The sequence below is a fragment of the Lepidothrix coronata genome, unplaced genomic scaffold (genome assembly GCF_001604755.1).
Source record: "Lepidothrix coronata isolate B3197 unplaced genomic scaffold, Lepidothrix_coronata-1.0 Scaffold12, whole genome shotgun sequence".
In the NCBI taxonomy this organism is placed as follows: domain Eukaryota; kingdom Metazoa; phylum Chordata; class Aves; order Passeriformes; family Pipridae; genus Lepidothrix; species Lepidothrix coronata.
The window spans coordinates 8,234,162-8,256,798 of NW_016690192.1; the positions used below are offsets into that span (position 1 = coordinate 8,234,162).

At 46.1% G+C, this 22,637-nt stretch overlaps 1 protein-coding gene across 1 annotated transcript; it reads right to left on the reverse strand.

Moving 5' to 3' along the window:
* Positions 1 to 13: 13 nt before the first annotated feature.
* On the reverse strand, positions 14 to 20,147 carry ERICH3 (glutamate rich 3; the record flags this gene model as incomplete). The annotated part of the gene is made up of 15 exons (XM_017805301.1): positions 20,013 to 20,147; positions 16,838 to 16,931; positions 16,116 to 16,241; positions 15,423 to 15,494; positions 13,543 to 13,671; positions 12,855 to 12,938; positions 12,225 to 12,374; positions 10,697 to 10,915; positions 9,919 to 10,093; positions 8,979 to 9,165; positions 6,346 to 6,641; positions 4,493 to 4,714; positions 2,778 to 3,239; positions 2,323 to 2,469; positions 14 to 1,512 (listed from the first exon to the last, which is right to left on the reverse strand). Coding segments are annotated over exons 1-15 (3,882 nt in total), but the record flags the coding sequence as incomplete, so codon positions are not given.
* Between the last annotated feature and the right edge of the window lie 2,490 nt (positions 20,148 to 22,637).

The following is a 22,637-nucleotide window of genomic DNA, read 5'->3' on the forward strand; positions in this document are numbered from 1 at the left end:
CTCTGCCCACCCTGCCATCCCCAGCCACTGCCACCACCACCTCAGCCAGCGCTGGCTCCCTGGCCAGTTCCTCGGCCAGAGCCCCTCGCCCAGCCTGGCCACCCATCACAGCAATGGCCACCAGCCTGGGCTCCCCTGCCTGGCTCACGTCCAACCCCAGGGCTGGCACTGCTGCATCACCCACTACCCCCTCCCCAGAAGGCCTCCCCTTTCCTCTCTCTTTTCCATACCTCAGCCACCCCTCCATCCCAGTTGTTGGCTCCCTTGGACCTGCTGCTCCACCTGTGGCCTCCTCTCCACCTCCTAACCCCTGGGTGGACGCCTCTGCAGACCCTCCCGCCACCCCTCCATTGGGTTTTCCTTCCATGGCTCTCTCTGTCTCTGCTTTGCTGCCCACAGATGGGTTTCCACTCCGAAGTGCTTCCACTGCACCCTCCTTCTCCTGCACTGCCGGGGTCTCCTCTACCTGAGATGACCCTTCACTGATGGGATCGTCCCCAGCACCCCCCAGTGGCCCTAACCCAGGTGCCACTTCCAGCACAGTACCCTTGCCAGGCTCCACTGACACCTCCATCATGTCCTCCACTCTTTGGAGAACGTTCCCTCCTACCCTGCATACCTGGCCACGTTCAGATGCTGCTGCTCCTGTGGCAGCCTTCCCCATCTCCATCCACTCTTCCTCTAATGCTTTCAGCTGGGAAAACTTATCTGGCTTTACAAACCCTTCCCCTCCAGGCATTGCTTCTCCTGTTTCCATATCCCCTAATGCTTCCAGGAGAGCCCCAGGCTTCTCCACTGCCTCCTGCCCTTCAGAACTGTCTTCCTCAACAGCCCCTTCTTCAGGGCAAACAACCCCGGCAATACCTTCTCCTGCCAGGTCAGCATCCTCCACAGCCTCCTCTCCATCTGCCACAGCACCAACCACAGCACCTTTCCCTGTGGACCCTCCCTCCCACACCGACTCCCCTGCCTCTGGCACTGCCTCACCTACCTCCTCCTCTGCTGGTGGCCCTGCCACTCCCTCGGGGCCTTTCTCCACAGCCTCCTCCTCAGGGACCCCCCCATCCCCCTCCTGCCCCTCGGACACGGCTCTGTCTGTCTCCCAGCCTGGCAGTGCCCCAGCTGGCCCCTCTACCCCAGGTGCCAGCTCTCCTAGTGCTGCCTTGATCTCCGTCCCCTCCACCAGCACCTCCTGCTCCCCAGGTGACACCTCTGTGCTCGACTCCACTCTCTCTTCTGTCCCCTTCCCTTTTGGATGTTCCTCTGCCACAGTGCCTTCCTCAGGTGTGGATTCCTCCAGCGCAGACCCTGTCTCTTCCTGGGGCAGTAAATCCCTCTCCCGTATCCCTTCTCCTCCAGACTCTTTGCTGCCAGCATCTCTTCCCGTGGCAGCACCATCCTGCTCCCGGGCTTGTCTCTGGCCTGCCACCTGCCCTTCTTGTACTTCTTGTCCTGCTGCCTTCTGCACATCAAGGCTTCTCCTCCCTTCTGCCGAGAAACTTCCATCTGGTCCTGTTAGGGAAAAATAAAACATTGGTTTTACTCAGCACTGTGTCAATGTTACATGTTTTACAGAGTTAGTGTTAAAGGTACTGTCTCTGCCCAGCAATGAGGGACACCAGCATGGGGACCAGAAGAAAACTTGCTGTGCTTCTTCTCATCACACCCCTGGGCTCTGACTACATCTCTAGTGCTGCTGTCCTAGCATCTGGCATAATGAATGTAAGAAAAAATGTTGATGCAAGGCCAGCTTTCATCTTTGCCAATCTTGCCTGCCCTGCCTGCTCTGCCTCCCTCCCTTCCTGCCTGCAGGGAGCTCAGGTGTGCACGTGAAACACCTGTAACCTTGACAGCGACACTCAGAAAGTCAGAAATAGGTGGCAAATTGCTCATGTAAAATACGCACACACGGGAGGAAGAACACTCAGCTGTATAAAATGGGTAATTGCTTCCCGTGGATTCTTTAATTACACTGGGGAATTCCTGCCCCTGGGAACCAAAGCGCTTCCCGAGGATTCCCCACGCTACCGGGAAGCACAGGAAACCTCACTATGTTTCTGCTTTCCATGGCTATTTTCCTGACTCACAGCCAGTTTACCATGGCTGGGGTCTTTGCCTAGAACCATTTAAATGCCAAAAAAGCATTAATTATACATGACTACAGAAACCAGCTAGTCATCACCCAGTTCTATACAAGTTAGGAAAGAAAAAAGCACAAGGAGGATTAACAGCCAAAGGAAAGGGAAAGGGAAAAACAATTCTGTGAAAAGACTTCAGATTAATAAGATTTAATCCTTCTCCCTGACTGACAGTCAACCTCACCTTCACTGGCATCATGCTCTGTACTTGCTGGGTTCTCTGCTTCCTCACCGGCGTGGGAATCACCAGGTTCAGGGTCAGAATTCACAGGATGATCATTTCCAGTTGCCTTTGCCATTTCCTCCTCATCTGGTTTGCAATCTTCAAAAACTATCACAAAGAAAACAGGAAGTAAGAAAGAGAAACCATTAAAGAGCGAAAGGGGAGTAGAAGCCATCCAGCCACCTCAGCTTGGTTTAAAATGGTTTAAAATTCATGTTTGGGCAGAGCCTTACACTGGAAACACTAGCACAGAAACACAAAGAAAAGGTTACGTTCTGAGTGGTTATTGGGCTCACAGCAGCACAGAGTGTTCCAGCAGCCTGAAAACAGTCCAGCAACTCCCTGTGCTGCACCATGACTGAGAGCATGGTGACATGCACCAGTCACTCAGAGCTATGCAGAGGGGCTGTACTCACCCCCTCCTTCCTCACTCTGAGGAGACTCTTCGTTGCCATCCTCTACGTTCAACATCCTGGTTTCCCAAGGCACTGGAAGACATTCGTCCTCATCATTCATGCTACTTTCTCCTGACCCAGTCCGTTTGAGTTCCCCGTTAACTTCAGGACTTTGATGCTGCATTGCCATTATATTTTCATGAAAAACTCCAGTATCTTCCCTTGCTGGTAGATCTTCTGGTTTTGCCTTTCCTGCTCCATCTATTTCTTTGTTTTCCAGTGCAGAAGTCTCCTGATTCTCCTCCCTTCTCAGCAGTTTATTCTCCCCATTCCCATTTCCATACTGTGCATGTGCTGTGCTATCAGATGCCCTTTTGATATCACACTCCTCATTGCCATCGTCCGTCATTGTTTCAGCATGAGAGTCACCCTCAGCGCTGCACTGAGTGCTGATGGATGAGAGAGAGTCTGCAGGTCTCCTCTCTGGAAACAGCAAACAGTACTTTGGTTTAGTATTTATCACTAAGCATCTGCATTCACTGGGCACTCACAAAGTACAGAATTTCAACCAATAGCAATCTCTGAATTCCACCATCTGAGGATATCATGACAAAATTCCAGTAAGTGTAAATAGAAGAACATTGGCCAGATGTATCAATGTTTAAATCCATTTAATGTTTTCGGGGGTTTTTTGTGATAATGGAAATTAACCTCTAATGGAAATAAACCTTCTGATAATGGAAATTAACTTCTATCAATCACACAGAAATATACCTCCAAAAGCACCTTTAAGTGTCACTCAGACAGGGTTTAGCACAGATAAAGACTTCAACCATAGCAACAATCCTTTAGTGCACTCCTGTTAACTCACTGAATATTAGAAAGATCTCCAAAACCATGTGTAAACCATTCAGGTCAAATTGGAGATGAAGTTCACTGTCTTCTCTAGAAAAACATACAGACATCATCATTTAAATTCAAAAATGGAAAGTTTGAGGGGAAAAAAGGCAGTAATCCTTCATCTAACACTGAGCTGACCAGCAGAGCTGACCGCTGCACAGCCTTGCTGCTGCCCATAGTCCACACAGGTTCAAGAAGAGATTGGTGAAACTCAAGGCAGAAAAATCCAATCAGGCTGAATAAGTAGAAGTGCCAGAACTGTCATCCATGCAGAACTGCATGTTCAGAAAAACATATTGTACCAAGAAACCTTATAGCCACAGTTTAAAGACTCCCACTCAGAATACTACTCCTCTCCCATGGGAAAATCCAAGGTTGTTCCTCTCCAGACCTTTCCCCTCAGACAATCTATTGGTTTCTGGATCTCTGGCACAGATACATTATGGCCATATTCAGGGCCACTAAGGACAGCACTTATAAAACCCAGACTGGTCTGTCAGGTTTCCTGGGACCCTTCATAAGGTGAAAGGGGTCACAGCTTCTCGAGGTGTGAGTCCCACTGACATGGAGGGCTGCCCTGCAAACCTGCTGCCTGCCTCCATCCCCATTCCAGCACCTAAACAGCTCAGCAAAAAGCCCACGCTCCCACTTCCAGAGGGCTGCCTGCGTTTCAGTGGCAGATGTAAAATTAATAACAAATAAAACAGCTGCCTTTTACTTTGTCAGTAGGAATGGCATGGGTTTCTCCATGCAGACTCACCATACATACTGGACACACAAACTGTGAAACATGCACCAGGTCAGCTTCTCTAAGCCTCATTACAAACAAAACTAACCTTGTTGATTATTCTCAGAGTCCCTGTCAGAATATCCATCACTTTCATCTTTCTCACTGTCAGAGGCCTGGAGTGCCTTCTGCGATGAGGTTCCACTCTCCTTTCCATAGTCTAAATTATGGTTTTTATCATCTGAGGATGACTCTGACATTCCATTTGTTTGATCAGCAGTCTGTCCCTCTTCATTAACTTCTTCATCTGCTTCAAAATCTTCATCATACCCTAAAATAGAAGAATTGCACTGTGACACGGGAAACAGAATTCACAACTAATAACATTATTTTTAAGCAGACAGACATTAACTTCATTAATCTCCTTTTGCCCTTATATTTGCTCAGTCTTTTTAAAGCCATGAGAGAATCTAAGACCACAGATAGGAATCGTAAGAGCACATTATCATAAAAAAGCATCATGTTCCTCATAGAGTTGCAAAAATGCAGCAAAACTACTGACTGATGCACTGAGCATGATTAATATATTAAAACAAAACCAAACAAAATCATTAGCCATGGAAAGGGCTAGAAAAATTAAAAGCTGGGCAAATTCAGAAATTAAATGCAAGAGTCTCTTATTACAGGAGAAAAACTGGTTGTGACGAAAAAAACTACAAGTGATCAAGAAAGCTGGAGAAAGGTGCAAAGTATGATAAATAGCTAAGAAGTGTCTTACAAACTCAATGAATCTAATTAAACCCAGCCAAAGGGCACTGCAGAGGGACGCTTTTATAACACTGCTAGGAAATGCTCCTTCAGGCCCAGGGGAAATCCCAGTACAAATGAAGATTGCACAGAATTACCACTCTTACATCCACAAGTCTGAATTTCAGCCAGACACTCGCCCGACAAGCTGTGACATTTGACAGATAACTTTGCTCAGATCTGTACATAAAGATGCATTAAAGAACACTCCCCTTCCATGCCAAAGCTGCACCGTGCACATCCCAGGCACCAGCACAAGAGATGTCGGTGATTCCCACCTAAAATCCAGTCATTCCGCTGCTATCAGAGGCTCCCTGCGCCCACAGCAGCGAGGGAAGACACCTGCCCTGTGCAGGTGACTGTCACTGCTGCCACACTAGCTGTCCCTCGTGCTCATCATTCCTCACCTCCTTTCTTTCCATCAGGGCTTTTAATATACTGAAGGGACAGAATGCCAAGGGCAGAAATGAAGAGTTCCTGATGCAGAACCAATTAGGCAAATAAACAATTACCCAGACAATGACAACTAAGGGAATAAGGAGATTTATTTTCTGTATTAAAAATCAATCGAGATTCCAATTGCAGTGTTGGCAGTGAGGACTCAGGTAACTCTCAGAAGGGCAGCTCCTCCTGAAGGAAAAAGGCCTGATTAATCCCAAACACACATCTGGAGGGACTAACAAGGCATCTGAGCAGTCACACCGCAGAACTGTGAAAGGAAAAATAGGAATAAGAAGTAGGAGTTAAAATCTCTGTCTAAATGTGACTGCCTCTGAAGAAGACTACAGTAAGGAAGCAAAGGGAGAGGCTGAGCTCAATGCCTCCTCCATGGAAGAGAACATCTTCCACAAGATCGGGTTGCCCCAAGCCCCCTCCAACCTGGCCTTGGACACTTCCAGGGATGGGGCAGCCACAGTTTCTCTGGGCAACCTGTGCCAGAGCCTCACCACCCTTCCTTACTCACTTTCTTGGCTCTTGCAAACCATCTCATCCTGTTGGATGGCTGAAAGGAGCCTCAGTAATTCTATTGCCCAGCCACAGGCATCACCATATTTCTCAAGCCCCAGGCAAAGTGAGAGGCCCATAATCCCATACCTTCTCCAGAATCATCCTCTCCCATTTCTTATCCCCCACTCATGTTTGGGAATACTGTACCATTTTTACTGATGTCTTCCTGACTATCTTCACTCTCATGACCAGATTGGTTTGTCATTTCTTCTTCTCTGTACTCCTCTGCAGTCTCCACATTTTCCTCAACAGTTTCCACACTTGCTTCATGAGATGGTAAGACGACTAACATTGAATTTTTCACTGATTTCTGCTCAACACTGCTGTTACTTGGCTCACTGTGCAGAGTACATTCCCAGGAACCCACATGCTTCTCCACACGGTACTCTATCTTCCTCTTGGGAGGGGATAGCTTTTTGTCCAGGCCCATCGCAATAATGCACCTATAAAATAACACGGATTAGGAAATATCACATTTTTCTTCCTGTGAATAATAGACGGCAGCAGACAGCAAGTTCAGCTCATTATCAGCAGTGAAACCAGGTACCCATCTGTCTCTGCACTGTCACAGTGACTTACATTGAGAAGCACCCCAAAATACCAGAGAGCTCCCGTAACACAGAAGAAGTTCTTCCTTGAAGGAGAGTAACGCTGTCTGCACTAACAGGTGACAATTGACATATAAACAAATTAAAAACAAAATTATTACAAGTGACACTTCATTAGAACCTGCACGGCCTGCAATGGCTCTGAAGACAGAACCTCTGAGAAAGGCGGACAAGCTCCAAGTCACACGTGGGCTGGATCCAGATCCTGCTGTAAAATCCAGTAAAGTGGTAACTCAGGGTTTGTGCATAAGACCGGGGGTTTCTGAATTTGTCTGCTGGGTCTCATAACTGTGGGGGATGAGGAAGATTGAAAGTGAATCATTTTCATCTTCTGTTCTGTTTTCCTATCCAAAAGAAACCCAAGCAGCTGGAAAACAAAGCATTTTGAATGAGTTGTTGAGATGGCTCCTTTTGTATAAAATGGAGTGACATGTGGTCAGGAGGCCCACACAAGAGACCAGAGTTCCTATTTCTGATGGAACATTAACTGACACCAAGAGCCAACCTACACCATCCTGCACCCACCACAAGGGCCAGGACACCATGCTGTGGATAGTATGTGGGGTCAAATCTGCAAGCAGAGGGTGAAACTGAAACTGGAACTTTCACTTTAGCTACTCCTAAATCCCTCTGGAAAAACATTTTTTCTTCAAGGACAACTATGTCTTAAAATCTCTTCTTCCCCCCAAACTGCTTTTTTAATGTAAGGCTTGATTGCAATTCCCCTCACATTTCAACTGTCTCCAAACTACTGTGAAGTATCCCACAGTCATTCAGGCCAGAAATCTTTTCATTTTGTGGGCATAAAAAATAAACATGACCATTTCTGAAGAGTCCTACCCCTTAATGCTTTGTTCCTTGTGTTTTCTTCAGGGACCTTTGGGATATTGAAGCACTTCTGCTGTACAGAAATGCTGAATCTCAGACAGCAGAAAACTCTCAGAGCAAGGCTCAGACATGGTACAGAAATCACTGCATCACCTCATTGTGAGCCAAAGCCCTGACCTACCATGTTGGGAACCAGAGTAGGTATTCAACGTGTGTCACAGAGCAGGAAAAAAACAGAATTGCACCTGACTTGAAGGGATGTGAAACTAATTGTCATTTATGGGGAAAATCAGGTCAGTAGAGATGGGTTTTAAGTCACCAGATAAGGTCAGCTGGACTGACAAGAGGCAGAAAAACAGAAATCACTATGAATAAGAGGGGAAGAGGGGCAGAAAGGGGGGCTGATTCAGGAAGGAATTAACCAGTTTTTGAATACTATATTAAATTCAGAAAATTCACTTCAAATCTTTCTAGAAATCACACAAAGCTGAGATTTGAGCACTTCCTAAATTCTATAGCCAATATATCCATTCTGAATTCAGAAGCTATTCACTTCTTTGAACATGCTAGATAACACATTTACATAAATCATGTTCATTGTTAGACTGGAATAAAAAAATACGGTACAATATTTCTTAGAATTCAGTCCTTATCTGAAGGAACCGGGTACAGCTTTGTGGACAGTCTCTTGTTCCAACTGCTTGCTGCTCTTTTAAAAATTATTTCTTAAAAGAACATGAAAGTTTTTAAATTATCCACATATCCAGAAGTTTACTTGTCTGGTCTGAATTAACAATCACAGAAAAGGAAGGTTTATGACAATTAAAGCTTTTCGGCAGAACCACAGCTGTTGGTCACAGCACTGACTTTCACCCAAACCCGAGATCCTTCTGCACAGATTTGCTTTCTGAACCGTGGCCAACATTCAGCAGAATCCCACCTCAGAGGCAGAGCTGTTTAAAAATAAATTATGCACAAAAAAGCCTCTGAAAACCACAGCCTGATATTTGTTTCACTGCCACTTGGGCCAGAGACACATGGGTGGCACATGAACCACACCCCACAGCCACTACCCCATGCTCAGCCACCTCTAACTCTCCGACAGAGCCAGCACCAACACTGTCCATGCCATGCACACAACACAGGGAGACTGAGCAGGCACAGGAAAACGGCTGTACTGGCACCCTTGGAGGTGAGACCCTGACGGGTAACTGCAGTCCAAGGGGCACTGAGAAACAGAGCAGGTTCTACAGAGCTGTGGGGAGCCAGAGAGATGAAACAGCAACAAGTAAGAAACTCTCTAAAAACCAAGTATCTGTGAGCAAAGTGTACTCGTCTCCGTACCTGTAGCAAGGAGATGCTCCCTCCACATTGAGAAACCTGAAGTATCTGTTTCTGCTTCGCAGCCGGGAACGCCTCTGATGTTTGTATTCACAGCAACAGCTCAGCCTGTGGACTTGCATCCCGTTGAGAAAAAAGGTGAGGCTGAACGGGAAGCCATGGTGCCTCTTGGAGATGAACTGGAAGGTCTCTGCAATCATAGAAAGAAAAGGTTCAAAGAGAAACATTATAGTTCCCTGTCAGCCTGGGGCAATTGCTGTATCTCACCAGCATCAGCACAGCACTCAGCCCTCTGTGCCAGCCACTGGGGTTCTCAGCTCTGTTCATCAGTTGGTCACACTCTACCCCTACACACACACAGCCCTGGCTCTCGCCATCCCCAGGATCCAAGGTGGGCACAGCTAGGACAGGTGAGCACACTGTCAGTTTGGCCACTCACGGCTACAGCAGAAGAGAGGCAAGAGCCTCCCAGCCATGTCATGTGCCCAGCTTCCCAGAACACAATTCACCTTTTACTGGTGTGATGGAATTGCACTCACATAAAAGAGATGAGAACTGGGCTCCCACTATGTACTTTTCCTTCTGGAATAATAAGCAACACGCACTGATGTATTTTAGCTACTCAGATAAATCCTATTTAAGTCCAGCTTACTGCTACAAACACTCCATTAACCACACATCTCTATAGAAAATTAATCTAAGCTACAGTATTTTGTTAAATTAGCTCTCTAAATTCCTTCTACCATAATTTGAAAAAGTAATTCTAACTTCACTTTCAATCACAGAACAGTAGATCCAGATTTAGTGTGGAGGCAGATGGTATAAAAATCCCTGGATGCAGGTATCTTGACTGAGTTCAGCTGAAATCATTGGTGTCACAGCAAAGCTTTAACCAAAAAAGATGTTGCCAGAATCAATACGAGCTCTTTGACTCTATCCTTACCTCCTTCCAAAAGCTTGCCACTGTAGACACAAAGGTTTTCTCCTCCACAGTGCTGCTGATAGACTTTGATTTCATCCCTGTAATCATCATGAGACAAAGGCAAACTCTTTCCTATGTAGGCCATGGTGACAACAGCATTGCTGCATAATGGGGATTTGGGGAACCCTCCAGAATTCTGCAGCAGGAAACACACAGAAATGCCTTCAGCTTCTAGCTCCAACAGGAGGGGAACAAAAAGCTCATGGCTGTGCAGCACACGCTTGAGGCTTCCAGGCTTTTATGACAGGTGCTGGGCTGATTAAATTGGGAAATGTTTGTAACATGCAGGTGGCAGGGAAATATTTCAAACCGAAAACCCATTTCATTGAATAGCACCAAGTTGCAGGGACCATGTCTCATGACCCATATTGTCCCTCCCAATCCTGGGTTCCTACAGTTTTATTTATAGGAGAACTGGCTGGAGACAGAGTATAACCCATGCAGTGTTCATACACTTCAGGCATTTAAAAAATCCCTGGAGCTCTGGTGCCAGCTATGGCCAGAGACAGGATCAGATTAACTGAAGTGGAAGGTCCTATGGGTTTTTGTTCAGCACCTGTTTTCTCCCCAGCTGATGAAAAACACCAAATGCTTTAGTTTACAGAGGCACGTACAGCAGTTATGTATTTTAATAGTTATACATTTTCTTTATGCAAACTAGGTATGCACACCTTTCAGCATTAGGCAAATAGACCAATGAGGAAGGTAATACAGCTGTACACAGACAGAGATAACTTACCTTTGTTAAAAGTTGCCTTGTATCATTCGATGCAGTGGTGGGACGAAACCGTCTCCCTGTGGGCATCCCACTTCTCCCTGCAGGGACACCCCTGTCCCCTCTGTGCCGGCGAGGTGGTGGCACTGGCACCACACAAGGGCTAATGACAGGCAGCTGATATGGGGATACACCAGTCACGTACTCCACTGAATTCAGAAGCCTTAACTCACTTCTCTCCCCCTGCAAAAACATTTTAACCAGGTGACATAGGTTTTGCAGAACCAGTTCCTGAGCATACGGAACTGGCCATGGTCTGACTGCTTGGTACATTTAGCAGCACACATCCTTCTGGAACAGCTCCTTAACATGGGGCCTGTAATTTTTTCATTAAAACATTTCTGTGCTAAATCCCTTTCTTTTAATTAGCAAGACAACATGCGGATTGCTCGAAAATGTCACCCTCAGAGATACAGACAGCACTGCAAACCAAGCCCTGCCTGCAGCCCAGCAGAACTCTGATCTCATACAGAACGCTGCAAAGCCCCGCAGCAGTGCTGCTTTCACAGCTGGAAAACACATTCCAAAGCAGCCAGAGCTGTCCAACAGGAACATCACTTGGTATCTATTATACAAAATGAGGTTCAAAACGCTGCTTCCCCGCCTGAGTGGAGGTTTAGTCCTCTTTCAGAATGAAATGCAAAGAGAGGACCAGGGTCCTGAAGAGCAAGACATGGCCAGAGAACAAGTCCTGTAAATGCTGCATGCTCTGGCTCTGAGCTCTGCATCACGTTCTCATAACTGACACCTGATTTAGCTATTTCGTCAGTTGAGAGCATTAAAGAAACCATTAAATCACCCATAATTTGAATATACATAAACAATAGCAGCAAATTCTTGGACAAAGGATTGTGATCATCCCAACACAGAGCAAATGCAGAGCAGAAGGGAGCTATTCATACAGTGTCTGTCAGCTAGCGGTAGCAGGTCACAGTCCCACTCCAAAATCTTCCATGGAACTCATATCACACAGCCAATTACATTATATTTTTCTAGAACAGAAGACAACTCCAAATATCACTTGAAAGTGATGGTGAACATATCGAGATCACGTTTGACTCTCATTCTCTGAACCCACTAGTGTGACTTAGTAGGAGGAACAGTTAAAGAAAAGGAGTTTTTTGCTACTTTGTAGCTGTAGATGAAGATGAAAACTTGTAAGACTTGTAAGTGAAAATATTCCACTGGTCTTAACTAGATGTTTGCTTCCCTCTCTGCATAACAGAAAATTTACATAGAGGGAGGAAATTTTGTATGCAGAGAGATTTTATACTATGAAAGATTAGTCACCACATTTTTCCTCAAGAACTGGACCAGTAAGACAACATCTTGAAAATTAAGGGGAAGTGAAAAAGGAGAGTTCAAATAAAAGCTGATGCCATTTGAAAGGCATTGTCCCTGCACTACACAATTCTGGGAACTACAGTACTAAATCAGTATTATAAAACTGTCCCTAAAATGCTATTATTTTCAGAATGAAATACAGCCTCACCCCACGGGCAAACTGCTGATTCCATTCCAGTACATGGCACTTCTGTTGGGAACCCTTTGGTAGCGACCCTGCTGCAGCCCGGCGGCGAAGGGGCTGGAGGCGAAACGGCTGCTGCACATTTCCTGGAGCTGTATTTGGTCGCCAGGAACTCTACAAAAGGGAAAAGAAAACAGCAACAAAATCTCAGTGCATAACTTCCAGTGCAGAGCAGCACCATAAAGGAAAAAAATAGCACTGATGAAAATATCTGGAAGCAGCGAGTGATTTCAGGTACCTCCAGGACAGGACATTTTCTAGTTCTCCAAAGAGTCAGACCCCTTTAGGCACCTCTAACTGAACATGCAAAACTTCATCATCCAAGACAACTCTTGGCCATAAATACAGGTTTTGCTACGGTCTCTTCACCGTGCAGCCTTGAAGCAAACATGATGAACTCACAGGAACTGTAGCAGTGCGCTATGGACTTCAGCACATGGACACTAAGAGAATGCACAACAAAAACATGCCTATTTTTCTTCAATACTCAGCTTTTTTTCTGACTTTTTTATTTCATCTTGTCCTTGTATAACCTTCAGAATACCAAGTTAAAAAGTTACAGCCTAACAGCACTGTTTAACTGAGGTAACTCACCACCTCAGAGTGTGCAGGCTCCTTGGGTCGGTGCTGATGAGAAGAATGTCCACCACCATAATCAACTACAAGTCCAGGTGCTCTCTGTATGGAGAGAAGGTCATTCAGGACTTGAAAGTCTCTCTTCAATCTGCACCAATTATCATTATTGATGTGGAGAACTAATTAAAACTGAACTATATATTTGGCCTTTGACCTTAGGCTTTACTATCATTATATTTCCAGGGTATATTAACATTGTTTCTTTGCTGTTAACAGAGAGTAAGCCAGAGCTCCAGAACTCATTTCAGAGCTCTCTTTCAACTCTGTTTTCTAAAAGACCTCCACTGCTTTCAGGACTTCACAACATGTGTAACCCCTTCTACAGCTCTGGCATTCACTGATAATGCTCAACGCGCTGATACCGACTCATCTCATGAGGCAGCTAAAAGGGAAAGACTGAAGCAGATTTATCAGAGAGCAAAGGTTTTGTTTGTTTTTTTCCTAAGTTCTGATGTGCCATTGCTGCAACACTGTCTTCTGAAGATTCCTCTTTAATGACAGGACTCCGCAAACAGGATGAGGCCCTAATCCAGAATGATCCAGGTAGTCAGTGCTCTGTCCTAAGTACAGATGTCACAGGTCCATGTGCACACTTCCAGCTATCCATGCTTCCATGATAGGCAATGGAGAAGTTGTCAAAACTCACCCATTGTGAGCGACCAGCTCGATCTCCAGTCACTAAAGGATGAAGCCCATCATGGTTCCTTGGACCGAGTGGTGGATGTGGAGAATGCATGGGGATCGCATCTTCCACTGATCTTCTGAATTGTTCCTCCTAAAAGAACAGAAATATATGTCTATGAGGCACCAAATACTCTAATGGTTATGTCTAAGCCTCATTACATCTCTTTCACTGGACAGCTGTGATTATCAGCTCACCTGGACCTTATGGAACACCTAGTTAAGGAAGGAAAGGAAATCATGGGAGAATGTGAAAAGACAAGTGAAAAGACTTGTCACCAGCTCTGATTCATTTTCCTGCAGCTGTCTCCAGCTGCTCACCCCCCAGATTCAATTCATCTGCCTATTTCTGTGTATCTCCCAGTTCCTGGTTTTTTGAAGGTCTTTTTAAATTTGAGTGCACCTGCCTCTTCCCTGCTCTGACTGCGGCCCATCTCCCCTTTCTCTCCTCACCAACCCTCCACTGGGGATAACTGTCCCACTGGAAACAGACAGCTCTGAATCTCAGCCTCCCTTGCTCAGGGATCTGCCTTCCTCCTTTCCTTTCAGATGAGCAACTTGACCGAATTCACTGAACATATGAGGTGAGAATTAAGTTACACCACTGGCTCCAGCCAGGCTCCTGCAGCCCAGCCCAGCACATACAGATCAGGTATCTGCAGGCGTCTCGCTGAAGGAAGCAGTTCTGGTATATGTTTCAAAATTACCCAAGCCCAGGATCCCTCATAGGGTGCTGAAGTTGCTGCTTTCACAGAGTGACTTCCTACCACAGGAGTTTCGTCAGCAAACAACGCCTCTTCAATTCCCATAGTGACCAGTATCTTTTAGGAAAATCTTCTCCTTTCTTTACCTGAAGAGCTGCCTATAGATGTATTATTTACAATTTAACAGATCTGACAATGTTCCCCAGCTGCTCAAAGCAGCAGCCAGCTTCTCATGGCACTCTCCTCAAAGCATTCTGGCTCCTAATACAGAAAAAAAAAGGCAGAGCAAGTTTCTGCCGAACAACTTTTCCCATATGAATCCAAGTGACTTCATGGGGAGAACCATTGACTTCTGTGGGATTTCCATGACTCTAACTACAGAATCAAGCTCGACCTACATGACAGCAAAGTGAGGGGTCCTGAAACCTCTTTTCATTACTTAGATGCCAGTTCTGCCCAAATCCTGTGGAGAGGCAAACGACTGAACACATGAGCTCAGTGCTCAGCAGCAGCCAAAAGCACAGAGGGTCTAGAATTACTGTGAGGAGAACAGGTCTTGAATTATTCATCCTGTTCTGGTTCCCTATTTCAAAACAGAAATAGTAGAACTAGAAAAAGTAAAACAATAGCAATGGTAGTGAGAAGCTTGGAATGGCTCAGCTAAGAAAGATTCAGACTGAGGGTCTTCAGCTTGGAAAACTGAGAAGAAATACGAAGAAGGTGTGTAAAACTACAGATGCTTTGGAAATAGAGAACAGTTATTAACTTTTTCATACCGAGACCAATGGAGCATCAAACTGAGATATCAGACAGCATTAATTACTGTGCAGAAATGCAAGGAGGTACCATATCACACAACTCCTTATTAAATCCCCCCATGAAGAAGAACACTGTAGAACCAGAAGAATAACTAGATTCAGAAGGAATTAGATGCATGAATGGAAGTTCCTGAACTTCTAGACAGAGAAAGAAGTAGATGTAACCTGGGCAGGATCACCCTCTACTTGCCTGTTTCTTATCTTTTCCATAAATGTCAGAGAAAGAGCACTTGGCTCAAAGAATCTCTGGCCAGGCTTGTGGCTGTTACTCGCCAGGCAAAGCTGCCAGGAGCCATCAGCACCCAGCAGCACTCAAGCCTTACCTTGATTTTCCGCACCCTCTCCTTCTTTGCAGAATATTCAAGTTTCCGTTTTATTTCCAGCTGATGATGACGCTACCAATGTAAGAGAAAGAGAAATCCCATTAATGGGCATTATGAGATGTCAGTGAATGCAACAACATTTGGTTCTGTCCTGCTTGTCCTGTGTCTTCTCCCTGGCTGTTACCCTCGTTGAGCCTGGTAATAAAACTACTATGGATTGAATCCATTCGCATTTCACTTGTGTGTATACACACAGCCAAGGGAACAACTGAGCACTGCTAAAGTTGGTAAAGTTGTAGGGACCAACTCCACTCTTGATATGCCACAGAAATGTGCCCAAATTTTGTACTCAGATGATAAATATAAATGTATTCAAACAGTTTTGGTTTTATTAGGATTTTTTTAAGTAAACTAGTCCTGTGAATATCATCCCATAATCTGAGGGCTGCCAAAGAGCAGTGAGGGAGCCAAGACAGTGCCTGCTCTCGTGACAGCAGGGTTTGACTACGAGAGGCCTGTGTAGGTAATTCTGTAGAGAATGTCAAGCAGAGACTGTCCCTTTTCCCAGCAGAAGAGAGCCTTCCAGGGGAGCATGAGGGCACATATGGAAAACAGTTCAGTACAAGTTAACAGACCCTGGCTGTCAGCGGGGAAGCATCTGAGAAGGCTCACGCACCCCCAGTAAGGGCATACCTCCATGTCAAGGACCTTATGAAATATGGCATGAGCCAGGCACTCCTGGACGTATCTCTGGTGGTCCCTCCTCATGGCATTGAGCCGGTATTCTTTCTCAGGTATTATTCTTCCACTTCTTGAGATCTGCCATACACAAATGTAATGTTACTGAAAAGGAGAAGATGGAATAAAGTATGTTTTGAAACAGTGCAATTTCCCAGGAAGACCACTTTCTCCTCCTGCTTAGCTACCACCTCTGCCCCTGGCATGGTCACAGGACTTTGATCCCATGGGCTCCAGTAGCCAAACAGAGGGAGCAGCAGCCACATTTCTAATAGACAAGGGCTCAGCCTTACTCCTCATGGGCCACTGCCCAAGGGGGTACAGGGAGTTAAACACTTGCCTTCCTACTGCTAAGGGCTGCACCTGCCTTTCTGCGTGAAGCAGTCTCACCTAGGAGCGCACTGGCATTTTTTAAAATGTTCAGCACATTCATCTTCAGCAAATCCTTCAGTTTTCCATTAAACACTTTTGAAAAATAACACTGAAGCTATTTGAACAACCAGTCAAGTCAAAGATATTTCAGTGTGAAAACCCTGAGTGAATCAACATGATGCTGTATTTTTGCAAACTGAAAGATTTTGCAGAGGGAAACTCCAATGAGCAAAAATAAATACAGAACAAAAGGATTAAAACATTCTGAATTAAATGTTGAATTCAGGGAAAATTTTCAGTCTCACCAGTCCTGATCTCTGAAGGTGTTGTCTTATCCTGGCATTGCTGAAATATCCAGCCAGGTGTTTGTCTGTAAGGCTGTTGTAGGTTGCAAGAAATCTGCAATAAAATCAATACAGATATTTATAATCCCCTTGGCTGACAAATTATTACAGTTTAAGTTAAACAGAACTTGTCAATAATTTGCTGCACAAAATCCTGCCTTGGCGAATTATGCCCTATTTAGTAAGATAAATGTCCACTAGATTATGTGAAAGCAACATCTTTTGGTCTCCAGAAAATTCGTGTCAGAAACAAGTGAGTTTTACGTAAGGCCAAGAAGCTCAGTATGGAACCACTGACAGGCTGACAGGCCCAGCCCGGAGAGCCTCCACCACCCCCAGCTCCCACAGCAGCCCCCTGGGATGATACACCCTGACCTTGGGCATGGCAGTTCCACACAGTACCTGGAGCTGGATTCCAGCTGCACAGACCCAGCTCCCCAGCCACTCTGCCTGATGCCCTGTTGGTGGCAGGGACACTTTCCATAGACCAGGTTGCTCCAAGCTCCTTCCAACCTGGCCTTGGAAACTTCCAGGGATGGAGCAGCCACAGCTTCTCTGGGCAGCCTGTGCCAGGGCCTCACCACAATCATCACAGCTACCAAAGATCAAACATTCCAAAAACTGAACCTCAGATGTGGGAGCTGAACATAGAAACTGAAGCATCCATAATTAACAGATATATTTTTAAACAGTTCTTAACACAACTGTATCTTACTTTCCCCTCTGTAAAACAGGACAAATAACAAAGTCAGTGACAGTAGGCTGCAGTTCATAATACTCTAAATCCACTTACATTTGTACAATTTACACACTCAGGTGCATCTTGCATAATACATTCAGCCTGACCTTTGGGCTCTCTGGGCAGGTTGTGCTTTAGTTACACAACAAGAGACTAATATATTTTGTTTTCTTTGGCTGTAGATTTAAATGCCACTGTACCTCTATTATATCCCTTTCATGTGGATAATTCAGTCAAATGTCTATTGCCAGGCTGAGCTGCCACACACAAAAACATACTCAAGGAAAGAAAGAACATTTTTTTTTTTAAAGAGATCATGCATTTATAGGAACTTTATGTGGGGTTTCACAACAACCTCACAGGTAGCTGCCAACAATAAATTAAACTTTAAACAAACAAGTAATGTAGCTTATCCTGTTATGCCTGTTGATTAAGCACTGGTACTATAGCAACTGTTCTATGTTACTTTTTTAATCCAGAGTTTGCATTTGAAACCACCAGATTCCACCAATTGTGATAAGTACCGATTTGTGGTATCACCCAGCAACTGCATGTCAAGGCAGAAGAGAAACTCAGTCCAATTCCTTTGCATTCACTGCCTTGCATCTAAGAATTCCAGGACCATATAACTAAGTTAAAATGCAGCTCCCACCTGAGCACAGTGATGCGGCAGCTTCTGTTGCATGGATGTCTCTGTACAGGTATTTTCTCATTTGAATTATAAACAGGCTGGTCCTCAAAAATGCTGGATTTAAATTTAGAGTTCAAAAGGGGCATTGGAGAAATAAGGAAATATGTTGGGCCTGAACCAAAGCCAATTAAAGCACTGGAAAGAACGCAAGTGGATTCACTAGGGTTTGGCCATGCCATGCTGCCTGGAGGAGCCCTCGCATCAGCCCTGGAACCCTCTGCGGCCACAAACACCGTCACAGACAGTGCCTCGGGAACAGGCAGGGACACTCCAGCAAAGCAAACATTTGTCCCATTTGATCTCTGCTTCTGCATGTAGTATCAACAAAAGGGGAACAAAAGTTCTTGTCTGAGCACTTTTCTCCCAGACTCCAATATTTAAGAACCACACAAAAACGGCACCTCTAAAACCTCTCCAGCAGGCAGAAGTGCGGAACTGACAAAATCCATTTTAAGAAAACACACAGCAAAGGGAAAGCACCAGCCTTAGCCAGCTCTATACAGCCTATGTGTCACAGCCATCATATCCCTTTTCTAGGTACTCCTGAGACTCCTTTTTCTCTGCCCATTTATCCAGTCCATTCTTCTCTCCAAAATGCTGGGGTTTTATTAGAATTACAGGCAATTTTCCTGGCACAGAACCTAGACTGACTGATCAGTAGTTTCCATGAGTAGATCTGAAGCTCTTCTCAAGATGAGTGTCACGTTTGTTTATCTGGCATCACAGCCAGTGACAACATGTCACTGTCAGGTCAATAATTTTATATTTACAGTTATTTAGAATTCTATGATGCTATGATCATTGCCATTATTATTATTATTATTATTATTATTATTATTAACAGTATCTTTGTTCTCAGCTGGCATCTTACCCGAAGCACTGTGTATCACAACAATTTTTAAGACCACTATTCCTTGGTTGGAAGGATAAGAAGACAAAGCCACAGCAGGCATCCTACATGTTTTGCAAAGCAAATCTTCACAGTTAATATTTCACAGTGCAATTAAATCACCAAATAAATGATCTGAGAGAGGACCAAGGCATCAGTTATTGATTGGCAGAGTCACAGGGGATCATGGCCCCTGTGCTCTCTACCTGGCACCTGTCTGCCATTCCCTCCCTAAGGAAGCCCAGCCACACAACCAGACATGGAACTCAGAGCAAAGGGACACCTGTTCTGCTACTGATTTCTTGTGTGGACATGAGTAAATTCTATCATTGCTTCTTTACTCAGAGCATTGCCCACTACACCAGGATGTGCCAAATTTTGTCATGAAGACCTGCAGAGATTCTCCATTTCTCATTATTTGTCCTTGATATCAGCTCGGGCAAGTCTGGATTCTCTGAACTCACGACCTGCAGGTCTGGAGCCGGCCAACGAGGGAATGACCTGCAGCCTCTGGCGCGGCTCCCGCGGCTCCATCACCCCTGCGCTGGGGGAGGCGTTACCTGGACGGCAGCCGGGGGCCCGGGCGCTCGCTCCGGGACCCCAGGGTGTGTGGGGCAGGTCGGGGCATCCACACCCCCTTACCCCCAGCCCAGGCCGGCGCGGGCTGCAGGGATGCGCCGCTGGTGGCCCCGGCCCCGTCACTATCCCCGCAGAGCTGACAGGCCGAGAGCGACTGCGGGCGCACCCGGAGCTGCCCGGGCACCGGGACCGCACGGACCCGCGGACCCCGCGCCCCCCGCGCCCCCGCCCCACTCACCGGGGCTGCGGGGCGCTCATGGCGGGCGGACCGGCGCTGCCGCCGCGTCCCGGGCGTCGCCAGGAGACGGCGGGAGGGAGGGCGGGAGGGAGACAGGGAGAAGGAGGGAAACGGGGAGAAGGAGGGAGGGAAGAAGGGAGCCGGCGCTCCGCCCGCCACCCCCGCTGCCCCTTGGCGTCACAGAATCACAGAATAGTTGGGCGTGGAAGGGACCTCTGGAGATCATCCAGTCCAACCCCCCTACCCAGGAAGGGTCACCTGGAGCAGGTAACACAGGAACATGTCCGGGCGGGTTGGAATGTCTCTAGAGAGGGAGACTCCACACCCACCCTGAGCAGCTGTTCCAGGGTCTGCCACCTCCATGGAAAGAAGTTTTTCCTCGTGTTGAGGTAGAACTTCTTGTGTTTTGGTTTATGGCCATTGCTCCTCCGCATCCTGTTGCTGAAAAGAGTCTGGTACCATCCTCTTCGCACCCACTTTGGATGTATTCATAGAGGTCGATGAAATCCCTTCTCAGCCTTCCCAGGCCCAGCTCCCGCAGTCTCTCTTCATTAGAGATGCTCCAGACCCCTCATCATCTTTGTGGCCTCCACTGGACCCTCTCCAATAACTATTGTCTTTCTTGTCCTGAGGAGCCCAGAACTGGACACAGCACTCCAGATGTGGCCGATGTGCCACTCTGTCACCGCCTCGGGGACACAAGACACTGCCAGGGACAGGCCCTGGCACAGACCCACAGCCCTGGACCCAGGCCGGCAAGGGGGATGAGTTCCAGCTGAAGCACAAACTTACAGGTGATGTTTCCAGGGGCCACAGAGCAACTGATCTGAGTGGAGATCCCCATGATGAGGAAGACCAGGGACAACCTTCCCCTATGATGCACCTGCTCCAAAATGTTAAAGGACTTCACCACCCTCAGGCCTTCTGTGGCATGATCCACCCACACTCAATATTGATCTGCCTTCTGTAAAGGGAGCAACTATTAAGAACATCAATATTCTCTTCATATTTTATCTTTCCAGCCCTATAATTGAAGTCTCATTAATTTTTTGTACCGTCCTGCACCACAGGAAGAAGTCAGGAACAGATACAGGGGAAAATTACAAGGGAGAGGGGATGGCATTTTTAACGACTAGAAAGCATAGGCAGCATTTGTTTTGGGCACATTGATATTAACCAAGAGCAGCTGCTTTTCAGAACAATTCTACTCTTTTCTGTTTCAGAAACACATAGAACAGCAGTTTCCAGACTCTGGCATTGTACACAACTCCTTGCTTTGAACCCCAAACCCCTCCTACAGATGCCAAGGCCAGCACAAACACAAGAGCCTGTGCAACCTTTCCAACCACCCACAGCAGCACCAAGCAGCCTGCCACTGAGAACCACTGCCTCCAAAATCCATCCAATCAAATAGGAGAAGCTACTCAACAACCTGACCAAATTATTCTGCCCAATTCAATTGTCTGAGATCCCCATCCTCTTCCTCCATCCTTTTCTGCATTGCCAAGGGGCAGTATGTCCCAAAAAGAGAGCCAAACCAAGCACTCTCCAGGCTGACATTCTCTAGATGGGTGGCTTGGACAGATCAGACACACCTCAGTCCTACTTCATTAGTTCTATTCACACTACTTTTCCCAAAATTAAAACAACCCCTTCCATTGGTAGAATACATCACAAATGGACAGAAGAATAAACGTTACATGACGTTCCTTCACAAGTCAGTCTCAGTCCTATTGTGCCATTCTGCCAGATCACCTGGCAAAGAGCAGCAGCAATGTGATAACACAGAACTGCTCTGACACCTTCTGGTGACAAACCCTGTGACAAACACAGCCCTTGGAGACAGCAGCAATGAGGACAGACCTGAGAACTGTTCTGAATTTCACTTCTAAACGTCAGCCACAATGCAGAAGCAGCACTAAGCATCTTTGCAGGAACAGATATAGGGGAAAATTACAAGGGAGAGGGGATGGCATTTTTAACGACTAGAAAGCGTAGGCAGCATTTGTTTTGAGCACAAACCATCACCTCCCATTCATGTAATACCTTGACTAAATTAAAAAGCTGAATCAAAAATAATATTTAAACAAACACATACAGAGTATAAGGAAAATATATACTTTTACATGCACATCATTAATCAATCATTAACCATTATTTTTAACCTCTATTTAATATTTCTATATTAAAAGATGTTTTATTTTCTCTGACAACATTATCAAGCAGGTTCCCAACACACCATCACTGTTCAGGCTGCATTCTGCCCCAGTGAACAGGAACAGGAACAGTCAGCACCTTTCACCTGGATAAGCAGCTGAGAAACTACCTACTCACATCACTTACACCAGGTGAATCACTCTCAAACCTTCACATAGAAACGCAGCTCCCTACTCCTGTGGGGAATTGCAACAAACAAGGAAACTAACTCTTTTCCCCTGGGGCAGCCTGGAGGGAGGAAGGATCCCACTGCTCCCAGGCAATGGATTTAAGGTTTGTGAGAACAAGAGACAATGAAATGACTCAGTGTAATGGCACAGTCTGCCCACTCCAGAGATTGGGGCTCAGGAATTTCACAGAAAGTCTCCATGCCACAAGAGCCATGCAGCCCTGCTCTCCATGCAGCCA